General features: G+C 35.5%; 3 protein-coding genes across 3 annotated transcripts; all 3 read left to right on the top strand.

The window, feature by feature from the left end:
- Positions 1 to 623: 623 nt before the first annotated feature.
- On the top strand, positions 624 to 3,837 carry LOC131006038 (uncharacterized; the record flags this gene model as incomplete). The annotated part of the gene is made up of 5 exons (XM_057933199.1): positions 624 to 971; positions 2,420 to 2,557; positions 2,942 to 3,026; positions 3,375 to 3,457; positions 3,535 to 3,837. Coding segments are annotated over 5 exons (660 nt in total), but the record flags the coding sequence as incomplete, so codon positions are not given.
- Positions 3,838 to 7,860: 4,023 nt separating this feature from the next.
- Positions 7,861 to 11,125, top strand: LOC131005927 (uncharacterized). Its single transcript, XM_057933048.1, has 3 exons — positions 7,861 to 8,308; positions 8,795 to 9,142; positions 10,431 to 11,125. Exons 1-3 carry the CDS (start codon positions 8,036 to 8,038, stop codon positions 11,013 to 11,015), a joined length of 1,206 nt encoding a protein of 401 aa, XP_057789031.1. The 5' UTR covers positions 7,861 to 8,035; the 3' UTR covers positions 11,016 to 11,125.
- Positions 11,126 to 11,966: 841 nt separating this feature from the next.
- LOC131005898 (uncharacterized) lies at positions 11,967 to 14,796 on the top strand. The gene is made up of 2 exons (XM_057933018.1): positions 11,967 to 12,969; positions 13,735 to 14,796. Exons 1-2 carry the CDS (start codon positions 12,187 to 12,189, stop codon positions 14,446 to 14,448), a joined length of 1,497 nt encoding a protein of 498 aa, XP_057789001.1. The 5' UTR covers positions 11,967 to 12,186; the 3' UTR covers positions 14,449 to 14,796.
- Positions 14,797 to 17,658: the final 2,862 nt, after the last annotated feature.

The raw sequence follows: 17,658 nt of genomic DNA, 5'->3' as shown, positions 1-17,658 counted from the left end.
GTGACAGTTTGGTAATAAATAACGTGACCGACACAAATTATCGACTTCGAATTGAAGTTTATCGAATTTATACTGTTATTCGGGGCCGGTCCTCACATTTCAGGGGCCCTAGGCGAAAATGAGAAAAAGAGCTCTTAAAAATTGACATTTTGAAAATTTTATTACCAATTAGAGATACTTCACACTACAAAAAAACCTTATTTTTGCGACGGAATTAGAGACGGATCCCCAACACGGGTCGTCACGTACGACGGATTTTACGACAGAAATATGGGTTCGGTCGGGTCTGCTTTTGAGACGGAATTTAAGACGGAATTTCCGTCTCAAAATTTTAAAGACGGATATTTTCCGTCTTAAATTTTAATTTAGAATTAATAATAATAAATTTTAAAGTTAACGACAGATAACTTCCGTCTCAAAATTTATTTTAGAATTAATAATAATAATAATAAAATTAACGACAGATTATTTCCGTCTCAAAGATTAATTTTAAATTTATAATAATTAAATTGAAATCTAACGACAGATTCATTCCGTCTCAAAATTTAATTTCAGGCTTTTCAGCGCCAGATTTCTTTCTCCCTTCTCGCCCCTTCTTTTTCCCTAAAATCCTAAATCCCTAAATTAATGGTGAACCCTACCGCCTCCAGCCACCCCACCGCCGTCCACTGCCTTCACCGTTCACCGTCCTCCGCCTCCTCCGGCTATTGCCGCTGAGAAACACCTTCGCAGCCCGCGCCGTCAGCCTCTACCTCCGCAACGTCTGCAATCTACAATTCAAGGCCAGGGGATCTACGAGAAGAAGAACCGAAAGCGAAGAAGAACCGAAAGCGCCCCTCCGCCGCCGCCGCCGCAGCCTATTCCGTTCAATTTCTGTCCCAGCCTCCAATCGCCACCACCGCCTCGGCCCTCCGGCCTCATCCTCAGCCGTCGCCGGTCCTTCCCTGACCCCGTTGCAGAATCCTCTTCAAGTAAGTTTGTTGCCTCAATTTTGATGGCTTGAAACTTATATTTCTTTTCGATCCCAAAACCATTATAAGTAGTAACATGAACATGATCAATTTTTTTTCTGAGATAATCACAGAGAAGGAGACTTACATTAGCATTATTGTACTTTTTCCTGTCATAACTTGGAATTTCAGTTTCCATTAATAACAAGTATAGTTTCTTAAATTCCCAAATATTAGGAGGGCATGAAGATTGAAAAAGCTGAAAAGAGATGAAGTGAAGGAAAAAATTCAAGAATCTACTCTAAGCAAATATGATATTCAAAACTTGGTATTATAGGATGAGAATGAGCAGAATGTGACAAAGTTCATTACTCACAGTTTAGTTAAGTATCCTATATATGTATAGTATTTAATTACTCATTTGGGTGGTTACAGAAATTCATATTAATTGATAACAGACAGTCTAAACAAGAATACTAATAACAGTGATATCATCTAAGTCTTTGATTAATATTGTTGGCACTACTGCTCAGACAGCTACACTTTAATGAACATGAACATGAACATGAAACAGTAGTAATTGTTAGAGAACATGAAATCTATAATACGGAAATCTATGATCAAACTAGCTAGGAGGTGTTGGTCCTGCATGAACATGAAACAGTAGTAATGATAGGCGATTGAAGAAAGGCTATCTATCCAAATATTGTTGTGTATGTCTTCGTGAAAACAGTTTTAGCTCACAGCCTTGAAGAAAGGCATAAAGAGATCTCTGAAGTTTGGCATTTGATCAGATTTTGATCTTTCAGTCTTAAGATAGCTGTATCATACTTGTTATACCTATATCATCTAATTTTACGTCTCCTGGTGCCGTTTAACCAGGACGCGCACTGGAAGAACTCAGAAGTTCTCTTTACCACGAGCTTCGGACTACAGAAGGAGCAAAGCGCCAACAGCAGCGCTTTTGTGGTCCGGTTGTGGCAATGACCTTCAATTTCATGGTTGCTGTTGGCATAATCCTGGGAAACAAAATGGTGCGCACTTCACCCCTTTATCTTGCTCTGCAATACACGTTTTTTCCCCTTATCCGCGATTTCTGTTCTCTAACATTTACTAAGTTGTGGAATTCTCAGTTAGGAATAGGTTGCAATGGACTAATGAGTCATTTAGGCACAATATAGTTTTTTTCAGCTCTGTTTTCGTTTGCTCGTACGTGCTGGATCGTATTTGTTAAGATTAAGCAATTTGTTTATTCAAATCGGAGGCTCCAAACTTTGGATGAATATCTAACTTGTCGATCCTGACTTCCTTCCATCGACAACACAGGTTATGGGGAGAGTTGGATTCAATTATCCTATATTTCTCACGCTAATCCACTACACGACTGCTTGGGTTCTACTGGCTTTCTTCAAGGCTATCTATAACAAATATTGTTGCTGAAGAGATCTCTTTATGCCTTGTTCTCGCAGTATGGAAGGATTTTGGACGTCGTTGCATTAAAAACTCCCAAGCTTCGGGGGCAGGCATGGGTTGTGTTCAGTGAAGTGACAGCTGCAAGCAATGCTGTACGACAGATGCAAAACTTCCAGTTTTATGAAAAGCCTCTGGTGAGTAATTGTGTATGAGTTCACATGTTTTGCATAATGTTTGCATGTTAAACATGTGCATTACTGTGGTTTAAAAATTCATTTGAGGCTGTGAGTAAAGTTTGAGGTCGTGAGTTTACATTTCCTGTTGCCAGTCTTCTTACTACTTTGAGACTAGTTATCTGTCATGGTTGTAATTTCTGTTGCTACTGACTACATTTCATATTCTGTGTATATTTATTATCAAAATGTTGATCTATATTATTTTGTTGAGTTTCCTCCTTCCCCCTCAAAGTTCAGTGTCTAGCCACCCCTATAATATCCACCCTCAGTTTGCTGTCTTTTTGTATTGATGTATGTTTACTTTACTAACATTTCATTTCTTATTGTTTACTTGTCACACAGAGAATCCAATATGCTAAATCAAAATCAGATTGCATTGCTAAAGCAGAAGGTACCTATGACAAGAAAAAGAAACTAGAGGAAAAAGGTGATGTTTCTGTCAAACTAAGTCAGTTCTATTCCATTTCAAATTTTCAAGATTAGTTTGTGAACATTGATATCTTTTGTGTTTGTATCCAAGCTCTTCTAAATCTTTGTGGGGAGTGTATGTCAATATAATTTTGTAATCCCGTTGAAACCTTTTGTGGTTGCATTAAATGCTTGTGGCTTACCTCCGTCAAGATCAGCCTAGATTTTGTTATATTTTGTTCTCATTTATGAAGACACCAGACTTCAGCAGCTTTATTGAAAGTTCTCTTGAGCGTTTAATTTTGTTACACCCAATAGTCTTTGAATAATATTTTGGGCTTACAAAAATTTCTTTTGGTTTATCCAGCTGAGAGAAAGAAACGTGTTGAAGAAGGGCAGCCAGCTCCTGCTGCTAGTGGTCCAAGAGCTGATAGTAATGGAGGCCCATCTGTAAGCTTGCTTCAATGAACTAACTACCTTTTCCAACCAAGGAGCCAGTTTTAGCTCACAGCCTCAGCTTGATGCAGTTTTAGCCGATAAGATGAAGGAGTACGAGGCTCAGATGCAGGCTAAGATGGAGGCTAGAGAGGCGCAGATACGAGAGGAGGCACAAGCTAGAGAGGCTCAGATGCGTGCAGACGTACAGGCACAGTTGCAGGCACAGCAAGCCGAGTTTATGAAGAAGCTAGCTGACATGAGGAATCTACCACCCCCTTGATTATGTTTGTTTTAGGAACTTGAATCTATTTTGCTAGGTGCTAACTTAACTATTGTTAGATACTTTGTTGATTATCGTTGACTATTTGGATTGTTAGATACTTTGTTGATTATTGTTGACTGTTGGTTACTATTTAAAGTTTAAATATTAGCATGTTGCATGATGAAAGTATTAGAATACAGGTAAATAACAAAATTAAAAAAAAAAATTAAAAAAAAATTGGCAATTTTAGCGACGGAAATTCCGTCTCAAAATAAAAAAATAAAAAAAAATTCAAAAAAACGGGGGGGAAATCTAACGACGGAAATTCCGTCTCAAAAGAACAGCGGCGGCGCCGGAAAGTGATTACCGGAGAATCTAACGACGGAATCCTTTCCGTCTCAACTAGAGACGGAATTTTCGTCTCAGTTTCCATCTCAAAATTCGGTCAACACAGACGACCACCAGGCGGTTAGAGACGGAATTTCCGTGGCTATTCTGTCGTTAGATTTGAGACGGAAAACAAAATCTGTCGCTAGAGAATTTAGCGACCCCGTTTTCAGCGTCCCCGTCGTTCTGTCGCAGTTCTGTCGTAACCAGAATTTTGAGACGGAATGTTCGGGATTTTGAGACGGAATTTCCGTCGCTAGAATTAATTTTTTTTGTAGTGTCATCCGTCTCAGGAATCTTGACACGTTTGATTTCGGCACGGGAAATAAGAAATTGTAGATTAGTGTTTTAAGCTGTGTAGTTAATAAAGTATAAAAGTGATAAAGTATGAGAAAGAAATAATAAAAGTGATAAAGTAGGAGAGAGAAATTACCTTATTTGAAAATGTGTCAAGATTCGTGGGACGGCCCAAAAAGGAAAATGTGTCAAGATTCGTGGGACGGAGGGAATAACATATAGTAATGATTTTCTATATTTGCATGGCTATATAATTCTAATATTAACTATAAAGTGAAACAATTCCAAAACACTGATAAAATAATTATTGAAGTAAATTAGATCTTCTAGTATTTTGAGAAGCAAAATCATTTATGATAATATTCTAATACTTTATTGTATAAAATTAATTAATAGCATAGTAAAACGTAAAATATGATTTTATCAATCTTAGTTTTTAAATGTTTTTTTTTTTGCAGAAGCTAGCTACGTGCAAAAGAAACATTAGAAAAATAATACATATAATTTTAATAAACTCGAGATCTAAGGTAAAGCGTAAAAGAGCATAATAGAAGAGAAAGAGAGCATAGTGTGAGATAATGAGCATAACCTAAAGAGATTTTTTATTTCAAATAAATTTACAATTATTAAAAGATATATTATAATTAATGAACTTATTTTAAAATTTTGGGGCCCCTAAATTTGGCCTTTGCCCCTCTTGCTCTAAGGAAGGGCCGGCCCTGCTCTTATTCAGCCAGGTAAATGATGTATTAAAAAACAATAATATTATTCCCCTAAAAAAACAATAATATTATTTGGAAAAAATCTGGATAAAAAAATGATTAAATATTTTAAAATTTTATTTATTTAAAATTTTTGGTTCAAAAATTATATTTCTTGAAAACATGAACAATTAGCTGTTTTCTTAAAATTGATCATATTTTCTAGGTAATTGACGCCTAGATAATAGTTGTAAATCAAGCAAATTGCACTTAACATTTTTTTTTTCCTAACAAGCTTTTCCTCCGCAAGTCTCGCAGCCAATTCCATTAGTTGGACACTTGGATTTTGCATATTCATCTTTCATATAGTAATGAATTATATTTCTTGAAAATATGAATAATTAGCTGTTTTCTTAAAATCGATCACATTTTCTAGGTAATTGACGCTTAGATAATAGTTGTAAATCAAGCAAATTGCACTGAACATTTTTTTTTTGGGTCATTAATTAACCCAATTTAAATTTAGAAGATGTTAACACTTAACAGTATTCAAATTCACAATCTTCAGCAACATTCTCATCCATTCCACTAGGCCAACCCCATGCAATTTATACTTCGTTGTATGTCTATGTAAAGGGAGTGCTAATATTTCATTTTTGGTATTAGAATTACGTATGATGAAATTAGTTAATTCTTTGTATTGTTCACTATTCTTGACTTTTTGTATTTCTCTTGGACATTTAATGAGCTGGTTGGGGTAGGGGTCCTTCCACAAGAGAGAGAAAAAAAAAACGTTTATTTTTTCTTGGAAAATGAATTTTCATTGAACAATTTAAGCTATAAAAATGTACTCCCTCATCCACAAAGAGTGGAGCAAATTTTTTAAATACATGTTTTAATAAAATAAATAGTGATTTTTATATACTGGAAAAATGATCTCACCGTTGTATAACACAAATGTTGAGATTGAATTAAAAGTGTTTCTTTTGTAAATAATTAAGGGATATTACGTACTACTAAAAAGGGAAAGTGCTCTAATTTATGTGGATGCCAAAAATAGTAAATTTATCTCACTTTTCGTGAACAGAGTGAGTATATTTTATTGTGTGTGTGTGTGTTGATCTAATGGTACGTAGAATAATTGATATTTGGAGTTACAGGTTAGAAGTTTCACTTCACCCGTCGTACAATCTTTAAATTTATTTATTCATTCCCTAAAAACCATATTTTACCATTTTGATTTAGAAATCAAATCTATATATTTTATACTATGGAGTATAATCTTGGGGAAAAAAAATCAGCAATCATACATATATGATACTATGTATCAAGAAATTTAAATTATGTTGAAATGCTATTATTTTTTTTTAATTTGCATTATCGTATACATATTGAATTTTGTGGGCCATCATATTGGCTGCTGGGTGGATACACTCTCGCTCTGAATATTGCTCAGAAAAATAAATAAATATATTTATATATGCCTCTGAAAAATATTTATAATGAGTCAGCAGACCATGTAAATTATCTCTCACTGTCCACAATTTGTCTCCTCAACTACGTGAAAGACAAGTGAGTGAGCTGACATTTGATTTCTTGAGATTGAGTCTCAAATAATGGTTTTCCAATCAGGCCTAATTTTATGTATTATGATCTCTCAATTATGGAGATTCATGTACTATAGTTAATTCTTTATTATACATTTTCTAAGAAATGTTCCCCTTTCATAAAATAAAGCATTTGCCCATTCAAATTTAATCATTCAATTAAGATAATGAATCATGTCCCCAAGGGATACCACCTCCTGTGTGTAAATAGTGAGGTCTCGGGTTCAAACCCCACTGTTCCCCCTCCCCAACTCCCCCCCAAAAAAAAATTAAGATAATGAATCATAATGGATGAAGAATTATTGCATCAAGATCCTACGATCCACGATAAATCTCATTCTGTGTTCAAAAATCTTGAGTGCAAAAAAAATATACTTATTTATTGGAACCCATCAATTAAAAAATATAAAAATAATTACTAAAAATAGGCAGGACATGAATTGGTGGACGGACCAAAAAGAAAAGTATGACATGAATTGGTGGACGGAGGTAGTAATTTTTCGGAAAAACCCCTCATAAATATATAGGTCCCGTTAAATTAATAATTCATAAAATATCACAATTATTTAATTAGCTAGTTACAATAAATCGAATACATGAATTTATTTAATTTAAATACACTAAATATTATCTTCCGTTTATTTCTACACATTAATTATAACTTGATCTTAAATTGTAATTTCTGAATTAAAAAAAACTCTATAAATCAAAAAAATATTAATAAAATACTGATATATTAACATCTCACTAAATGAATAAAATTTATAAGTTTTTCAAGATCATTAATTTATAGAGGTTTTAATACATGACATACAAACTATTTATGACACAAATTGTGAACTTTGACCCACTACAACTTTTCTTCTTAACTAAAACTAAACTAACTTCCCAACTAGTGCTATATATATATATTTATACACACCCTTCAATTATGATAATAAATATCTCGGTTGTACTAGTGTCGTTATCAGAAAGAAATGACTTTAACACACAGAATTTGAATTCATGGTATAAAGAGTAAGAATAAGAAAGAAAGAAAAGCAATATAATTCGAACTAAAGTAATACCCAAATATATATATATATATATTATTTAAATTCCATTGACGAAATTAAACATTGTGCCCCCTACCATGAGAGAAGACTGTGCGTGCATCCACGACAGCATAAACTAAGCCCCCCCACGTTGCTTAAGCCCCACTCTCTCTATTTCTTCACATACAAATTCTCTCAAATCCTTTCTCCCACTCCTAGCTACTTCCCACCATTCCCCTCTCTCTCTCCCTCTCTCTCTCTCTCTCTCTCTCTCTCTCTCTCTCTCTCTCTCTCTCACTACAATGAGAACTTTGTGTCCGAACTTGGACAGGGAAGACGGCCTCGACACGGTGCTGGAGGTTCCGATCCCGGAGGAAATGCTCGCTTCCAACAAGCACACGTCGTGGCAGAGCATGAAGTCGTGGATGACGCGGCCCGCCGCGGCCGCCGCCTCCGTCTTTGGCGGCCGCGCAGCCGAGATTCAGTTCCTGCTCGGAGTCGTCGGAGCCCCCCTCATACCCCTGCCCATCCGCTGCGACCGCACCGTCAACAACAACATCAAAGGCTGCCCCATCGTAAGCCCGAGCTTTGATCCCATGCTGACTTTTTTCGTCTCAACTCGAAAATATTATGAATATAGAATGCACTTATCTGCGATATTCACTTAATAGCTCGAGTCAAAATTTACGGAAATATGCATGATTTTTTTAATAGGCAATGCTTTGTCGGGAAATTATAGCCATGTAGATAAAAAAAAAGGAAACAATAGTAATTTTTTACTTTAATACCTTTACACGAAAAATTTCATGCAAATTCATGTAATAGTGCGTGTAAATAACACTATTACACGAATTTTTTTTGTAAATCATGCGTTAGGGCACAATAGTAAAAAAAGTGGCTATTATTTCTATATTTTTATTTACGTGGATAAAATTTCCTTTTGTTACATGGAGAAGGCTAGAATTGGATATTATCTCTTTTAAATATTGAAAAATTGCGCGAAAATTATGACTCGGACTATTAAGTGAACAACCGGAAGTAAAGTGGGTTTGCGGTTGCAGGAGAGTTCGATGGCGAAATACATCGTGCAGCAATACATAGCGGCTGCGGGCGGAGAGCATGCGTTGAACGGCATCGACAGCATGTACGCGATGGGGAAGGTGAAGATGGCGGCGTCGGAGTTCGTCTCCGGCGACGCCAAAGTGAAGAATATGGCGCGGCACGGAGCCGGTGAAATGGGGGGCTTCGTGCTGTGGCAGAAGCGCCCCGATTTGTGGAGCTTGGAGCTCATGGTCGCCGGCTACAAAATCAGCGCCGGCAGCGACGGTAAGGTGGCGTGGAGGCAGACACCGTGGCAGAACTCGCACGCCTCTCGCGGCCCGCCCCGCCCCCTCCGCCGCTCTCTGCAGGTTAGTCCGCCGCCGCGTAATCAAATAAGTTCAAAATTAATCAATTTATCAAAATATTTCGCATTAGTGAAATATTCGAAAAGTTCAAAATTATTCAATTCATTGAAATATTTTGCATTAGCGAAATATTCGGAAGTGTTGGTGACGTGATGTGCCTATTTTTTATTTTTTAATATATTTTGATTATAGGAAAGGGAAAGCCAGCCATGAAATTCAGATTGTGTAACAGCTAATGAGAATTTGTTAAATCCGGTAGCTACTTTTGTTTGACAAATACTACTACTACAAGATTTGAACAGATTCTAATAGTAGTATATGTTGTTAACAACTCATAAAAGTTTTTGTCCACTTTCTGCTTGTCATGTGGCCCCACATCACCTAATCAGAAGAAGCTTCACTAATAGTGCGTATATAAGTTGCCTACTAGATTTGAAATTCGTGCATTACATTAATTTGATGTTTTTTTAATTATCTTATATACTTTAATATAATATTATAATTATTAATTAAAATTTATTCCATCCATTTAGGATATATAATTATTTGTATCATTTAACTTCACTTTTACTAGTTAACAATTCATTATTAATTAGGGTTGATAAATCTAAAGTTAGTGTATATTCCCTCCGTCCCACTTCACTTAATCTAGTTTTCTTTCGGATTGTTCCATTTGACTTGGCCTAGTAATAAATTTGCACTATAATAAATATGGGCTCATGTACTTTACTTAATTTTACATTACAATCTTACTCTCCTTAGTAATCATGCTGAAAAGAACTAGGCCAAGTGAGGTGTGACAGACAGATTATAATTTTTTTAATTTCAATTTTTTAAATAATACTCCACCTGTCCCACTATAAATGACTCAAAACTTTTGGGCACGAGAATTAAAGAGAATGTGTAAATGTGTTAAAAGTGGTAGGGCCCACAATTTTTTAAGGGTTAAATTTTTTCATTTATGAAAATAGGCCACTTATAGTGGGACGACCCAAAATGGAATATAGATCACTTTTAGTGGAACGGAGGGAGTACTCATTTTCGTCCCTAAAAAATAGTCATATTTCTACTCATGTGCATTATCCATGATATATATGTATTACACTCAGTCTACCAATTACTTATCTACATATTCTATCACATATGACCCACTACTTTTATCCATAAAAAATATTGTTAAAATAATAAATACTCCGACCGTCTCATTTTAAATGGCCCAAAACTATAGATTTGCATGGGATCACTTAATTTATTAGTGAAATAATTAAAATTCCAATATATATGCATGTAGGGGCTCGATCCTAGATCAACGGCCAACCTCTTCTCGAACTCGATCTGCATCGGCGAGAAGAGCATCAACGGCAAAGACTGCTTCGTGCTGAAGCTGGAGGCGGAGGCCCCGACGCTCCGAGCACGAAGCAGCAGCAACGTGGAGATCATGAGGCACACCGTGTGGGGTTGCTTCAGCCAGAGAAGCGGGCTGCTGATCCAGCTCGAGGACTCCCACTTGCTGCGGATAAAGGCGGCGGCCGGAAACGCAAACGACGACGTCTTCTGGGAGACGACGATGGAGTCGCTGATTCAAGACTACCGCACCGTGGAGGGCGTCAACGTCGCGCATTCCGGCAGGACGTGCGTGTCGCTCTTCCGATTCGGCGAGAGCTCCGACAGCCACACGAGGACGAGGATGGAGGAGATCTGGAGCGTCGAGGAGGTCGATTTCAACATCAGGGGGCTGTCGATCGACTGCTTCCTGCCCCCCGCGGATCTGAAAAGGGAAGATCATGAAGAGTGCAAGCCTGCGTCGAGGATTTTTGGGGGTAGGGGTGGGAGGAAAGTTGTGGCTGTTGATGAGGAAACGGATGAGGAGATTTGATTAAGTGTATTGTTTTTGATGATGATGGTCGATTTTTGGTGTTGATGAATTTGTACATATTTATATGATATAGAGAGGTAGCATGCAGCAGCAACTGGCTTTTAGTGCTAGTGAGTTTCATGGTTTGTAATGTTTTTTTTTGCTTAGTCTATTAATCACGGAGGCTGCGTTATCGCCCCACAAATTTTCTTGTTACATTTAGTGCTTTTTTTTTTGAAAGGTAAAATAAATATTAATATTGATCAAGAAGGAGTATAAGGGGTAATGATCAAATTAACCTGTACAGACAGTGAATATAACGGATAAATAATCGTTGAAAAAGAGCTCAAGGGGTACTCAAACCCGTACAAATAGTGAACAGAACAGACAAATAATCGTTGAGAAAGAGCTCAAGACCTCTTCGACGGATAACAACTAAAAGGATATCCAAAAATCATTCGTGGGGCGAGTAACAGAAACTATTGAAGAAGAAAGTGTTTAACCATCTCCACGTAAAAATGATAATATCATCCATTTTGTTTTTCTTTTTGGGCTGTCCCATTTTAAATGTCTTGTTTCTTTTTATGGAAAAAAAATTATCTAAAAAGTGAGAATTCTTGAGACCTGCATCACCATTTTTTCAAATCTATATCACACCACTTAATAAACTCATTAGCTTTTTTTCTAAATAACTGTGCCGAAAAGAAACATGACGCTTGAAGTGGGTCGGAGGAACTATATCCTAATTATATGGAATAAACTCTAATTAATAGTGATAAAATTAAACTAATTAAAGCATAAAAATTGAAATTAAAGAAAAAAATAAAATAGAAATTGAAAGTGTGATTAGTTAAATCCTAATAAATCACCATATTCTGATTAATAAACTCTAATTAAAATTAATACAGCTTAAATTAAAACATTATTTAGAAATTTAATTAAATCTTATTAGAAATTAATTTCTAATTAAAATATTGATTAATTACTAAGTGCAGCCGTCTATTTTACTTTAAATACATTTCTGTTTTCTTATTAAAAGAGAACGCTTATAAAAAAATAAAAATAAAAAAATGCTTAGGGTTTCCTATAAAAGTCTTCCTTCCTTCAAAAAATATAACGTCTCTCTTTTCCCGCTTTCTCGCCATCTGTCTAATTCTGAGGTGAAGAAGCTGCAGACCTTCTGTTTGAAGAAATGCCGAAGAGAGAATCCAAGGAAATCGTAGAGGAAACACCCACCATTTCTCTTAGAAGATCCACCAGAATTCACCGTCAAAATCAAACCGGAGCTCAGAGCCCAAGGACTCCAAAGCCTGCTGGAACGAGACGCGATTCAATTCCCACACCTATTTCCAAAATCAAGAAAACTGGCCATAGGGTTTCAGAGAACAGAAGGGGGAGAGAGATCGAGTTTGATTCGGAGAAATTCAGGAGTAGAAGCCCGGATTTAGGGAAGCAGTCCGTGAAAGAGAAGCGGCAAACGAGGAGTTCGGTTGCCCGGTGTAGATCCGTGGGAGGTTCGGAGAAATCCGGCGAAGGTTCTAGAAGGTCTGGAAGAGCCAATACGGGTAAGGAAGAGGTTGTAGAGAAGATGTTAACAAGGAGTTCGGCTCGCAGAAATAAAGTTGGTGACTCCAATTTGAATACAGAGGAAAGTGATGTCAAATTTGAGAAGATGGTTACTCGTAGCTCTAGTAAAGCAGAAATGAAGAAGGTTAGCAACGTGCCCAAAGGGGGCGATGAGTTACCCGAAAGAGATACGAGGGATAAGGATGTAGAAGATTGTGGGATTATGAAGAGGAATGGAGAGCAGAATCGTGCAAGGAAGGCGCGGATTGGTGGGAAGAGGAAGAGAGATGGAGTCGAGGGAGTGTGCGAGGATGCTCGAGGATGGACTGAGGATCAAGAGCTTCATCTGCAAAGTGCTTATTTCTCAGTAAAGCCCACACCTCATTTTTGGAAGAAAGTTGCAAGGATGGTAATGTTTAATTCATGTTTTACCTGTCTTTGCCTATCTTAATTCATGTGTGATTTCAGCAACATGTCGTTGCCTTGCTTTATATGAGTGTTGTTGGGGGCTTGCAAGAGTTAGCATCTTGGTTTAAGTCTTAAGAAATAGAGATAAGAAGATACTAGGTTAGAAATTACTTGCCTCACTTAAGCTTGGATGGTGATGAATTCTTTAGGGGCGTTTACTTTGCATGATTGAGTATTTTTATCCTCAATGGTAGGATTTTTCTAATCCCACCATTTCAATGGGATAAGAATCAAGCAAAACTAGCTTAAATGATAGAAATAATCAAGGGACTTGAGATATCCCAAAGTTTCAATCCATCAAAGTAAACAAAAGATTAGTCTTACTATTTTTATCTATCAATGCTAATCCTTCAAAGATCCCCTTAAACATTTACAACAATGTGTCTTTGTGATGAAATCATGTTTTCATTTCCAAAGATAATGTATGCCTTTACTTTAAGATATGCTTGTCCAATCTCCTGATCATTTGGCGAGAAAAGGAAAATAGTTACATCTTTTGTTAATCCGGTCTCCGAATCTTATGAAGTGAGGAAAGTCAGGAAGTAAATGCCAATTGAAAGGAGCAATTTACTCCCTAGGATTCTATCAAATTTAATAAGATAAAACATGTTGTTTTAACCAGCAAAGCTGCTATCTTTGAATGTCACAGTGGTTTCATAAAGAGCTGTTGAGACCATTTTGACATGGTGTAGAAATGCTGCTGCAGGTTCCTGGCAAATCCGCGCAGGAATGCTTCGACAAAATCTACTCGGATCACTTAACTCCACCTCCTCCACGAACACGCTCAAGGGCAAAAACAAAGGAGCCGTCACCCCTCTCGTATTCTGCAAGCAAGTTAATTTTCCCGGCTGATAGGAAAACTAAAAGGCTTGGATCCAAAAGGAGGACACTTCTAGCACAGAAGACTGTGAGAAAAATATTGCAAAAGCAGGAAGATGAAGATTACTCTGCAGATCTGTTTGCACTTCTTGAGCCGACGTTGGATCTATCTACTGTTGTTCTTCCCGAGGATACAACATTCGCCTCACCACCACCGAGCAAGGTGTCTGCCTTCCTCACAGGGCGCAGGCCGGAATCATCATCATCACAGGGGAAGAAGCACCTCTCGAGATTAAAAGGCGATCACAAAGCACGCCTTACTAGCCCCCCGGTGCTGAAGCAGATCAAGAACAAGGCTCTGCATGAGAAATACATAGATCAGCTGCATTGCAGGGATGCCAAAAGGAAGGCTGCGTTGAGGAAATCGGCCCAAATTGATGCAAAGCCGATTCGCTCAAATCTTGTCAAAGCTGCAAAAGATGCCCTGCTTTCTGATGCACAAGATGCTATTCGGAGTCTGCAATGTAGAAATGATGATGATGACGACGACGACGACGACGACAACGAGGAGGATGAGGATGATGAAGACGAAGGAATTTGATGATGGCAAAACACATTTTCAAATTCTTGTGCTTAATTTTCGTTTCTATTAGTCCTTGTACAAATTTGTTGTTTTACTAATTTTTGTTTCCTTTGGTACTTGTACAATTTTTGTTTTAAGGAGAGTTTGAGGAGTTAAGTTCAAAGGAGATTAGTTTCCTTGAGCCGTTTGAAAGCTTAGAGCTGCGTGTATATATATATACCCATGTAGTCTACTTAGATCATTAACTTGAGATATAGAATTCATTGGTGGGAAGAGTGAAAAAGAAGTAGTCTTGAAAGTTCTGAGCTGTGATTTTTTGCTCTTAATTGTATTATGTATTTTGCTCTTTATTTGATAGTGAAAGATTCTCGGCTGTTCTTCCGTTGATGTAGATCCTTTCAGACCGATCCACGTAAATTTTATACTTCCTTCGTTTCACAAAAATATGGACATTTATATTTTTACACATTATCTCACCACAATTCCTTTATTTTTTTATCTTTCATAAAGTGGAACCTTTTTTACACTCACAATACACTTTTATTTAATATTTCCTAAAATCTGTGCCACTTACAAATATTCATGTTTTGTTTAAACGAATAGAGTATTGATTAGTTTCTTTCTTGTAGATCAAATCTCACTGCAAATTTCACCATGTAAATCTTGTGTTATGTTCCTTGGTTTGTGAGGGCAGAACAATCTATTGAAGATGATATAAGTATTGTAGTTTAATAACCTTCCAGAAAATTAACCATTTTTCCTCAAATAAAAAAATTAACCATTCTTTATACTCCACTAGACAAATATTATGTATGCAATCAGTCACAGGCATCTTTAAATATCTTTGCTTATTCAAAAAATTAGATTTTCGTCTCTCAAAATCAGGAAATCTTGTGCTTCCTCAGTCTATGAAAGAATTTTTTATTTTTATTTTTTGAGATGTTTGTTTTTTAAAAAGAAAGAAAATTCAACCTATTTTTGAATTGTACCCCATCACCTATAATACTCAATTTACCCTTATTTTTCACATGTTCGCCATTCTTATTACTAATTACAATATTTTTTCACCACTCATAATACACTCAACAATATTTTCTCCACTCTCAATACACCCAACAATTTTTTCTTAAAATTCGTATCACACCAATTTATTTATTTTACAATATTTTTTTTGTACAACGAGCATTTTATCTTTTCTACCAAATTATAAAGTTAAAATAAGATAGATAAATGGAAATATAATTTAGGCCACTTTCTCATGTGCGCAAACAAGCTGATTGATGGCCTCTCTTCGTGGGCTTCAATAATTGGAATTTGTAATCGTAATATTGGATGATGACACTGCAGATTCTTCATTAATTGCATGCTTTATGCTATAAAAATGCACGACACTTTGTGAAGTTTACAATTTGTTTGTTGGGAAAAGTTTGAAATGTGACATAATTAAAATCATTAATATTGAATGGGGATATGAACAGCTCATTCTCATCATTTACTAATTATATTGTTGCAGCAATATTAAATGAGGATGAGATGTTCACACATAGAATTAAATGATATTAAATGACATCTTTTTAGATACAAGACCAAATTATATCATGAAATTAAAAATATATATTGGGGGTGGTTCAAATGAGAGCGGAGAACCATTCTCAACCTAATCATTAAGATTTAAAGTGGGTGTATCATTTTGATGGATGAATGCATCATCTGAGTTTGAATCCTGAAGGGAGCATGAATTTTATTTTTCTTCATTTTTTTCATGTGCAATGAATTGTACAACGAATGCAGTTACTTAACACGTTAATGCAATGTTTCCAGTTCTCATTTTAATTAAATTGCGTTTTTCACTATAATGAATTAATCAAACTAGATTATATATACTCAAATCAACAATCAAGCTAATATAAACTAGACTGATATCCACACAAATTAGAAATACAACCCACATGACATCAATGAGAATTGAATCGATGATCTCTTGCAAAAGAAATACTTTGGTGTTTTAACTTTGCCGTTTGGATTAGGTCTCCTTAACTCTAATTTCCTTTTTTTTCTTCTTCTTCTTTTTTTTCTTTTTGGAGTCCAGAAAAATGGTCCTAAGGAATTAAATCATATACCCCACTATTTACACAAACGAGTGTCATTGTTTGAATGTCATATTTTGATTAGCTTTTATATAATTTCTATCCAATGAATCAAATTTTGGGAACATCACACAGCTTAAGGAATTATACCTTAATGGGAACAATTTGAAAGGTATGTTCTTGTCTTTATACTAATAATTTAACTTAAATAGAAAAAATATTAATTTATTTAACTTATTTTTTAAAATAAAAATAAAATTTAGTTATTTTATTATATTCTCTACATTGTAGTTTTTTTATAATTTTTTGTAACTTTTATAGTTTTATTAAAAAATAAAAGATGCAAAAAAAAAATAACTACAATATAAATAATACAATAAAACGACTAAATTCTATTAAATTAATTGAATTTTTTTTATTCAACTAAATTGTGGGTGACCAAAATGTGGTTGCATAGATTTATTGAATCTAATAACCATTATAGGTTCAACAAGTTTTGAAAGATCACGTTAAGTACTCAAAATATCACAAGAGATACATACATACATTAATTTAATTTCATATAGTTGCACAATCTTAATTTACATTTCATAATTGATAAGATGTATGGATATTTTTATTTTCATTATTTGAATTTTTTTAGTCCCACCCTTGTAATGGGATATTAGCTCACGTAATAGTATTTATGAAGGTCTTGAGATATCCTAAAATCTTACTTATGTTATTTTTATTTATTTAAGATAATCGTAAACAATAATTATCAACACACCTTTTGTTTATATTCACAACTTCCCCCATTGACGTTCACATTTTATTTCTTCGAGTTTATTTCTCTTCGCCGACCGTCACCAAATTTTCTTTGGATTAAAATATTGGCCAACAATCACTTTAGTTCGTGTATCGCGATGCACGAGAAGGCGTACTAATTATATAATATATATCCTCAATTTCATATAATTAGAAAAAACACATCACTAACTATTTTTCTAATACTTATGATTTTGGAGTTCATACTATTTGTAACATATCATTATACCTGATTCAAATCGAGTTATCATGACTTAACACAATTTCACAGGTGGTATACCGAAAAAGATTGGTAATCTTAATAATCTAGAGATAGTAGCCATGAGTGATAACA

Source organism: Salvia miltiorrhiza, chromosome 1 (genome assembly GCF_028751815.1).
Source record: "Salvia miltiorrhiza cultivar Shanhuang (shh) chromosome 1, IMPLAD_Smil_shh, whole genome shotgun sequence".
In the NCBI taxonomy this organism is placed as follows: domain Eukaryota; kingdom Viridiplantae; phylum Streptophyta; class Magnoliopsida; order Lamiales; family Lamiaceae; genus Salvia; species Salvia miltiorrhiza.
This window is presented reverse-complemented; position numbering and strand designations above follow the sequence as displayed.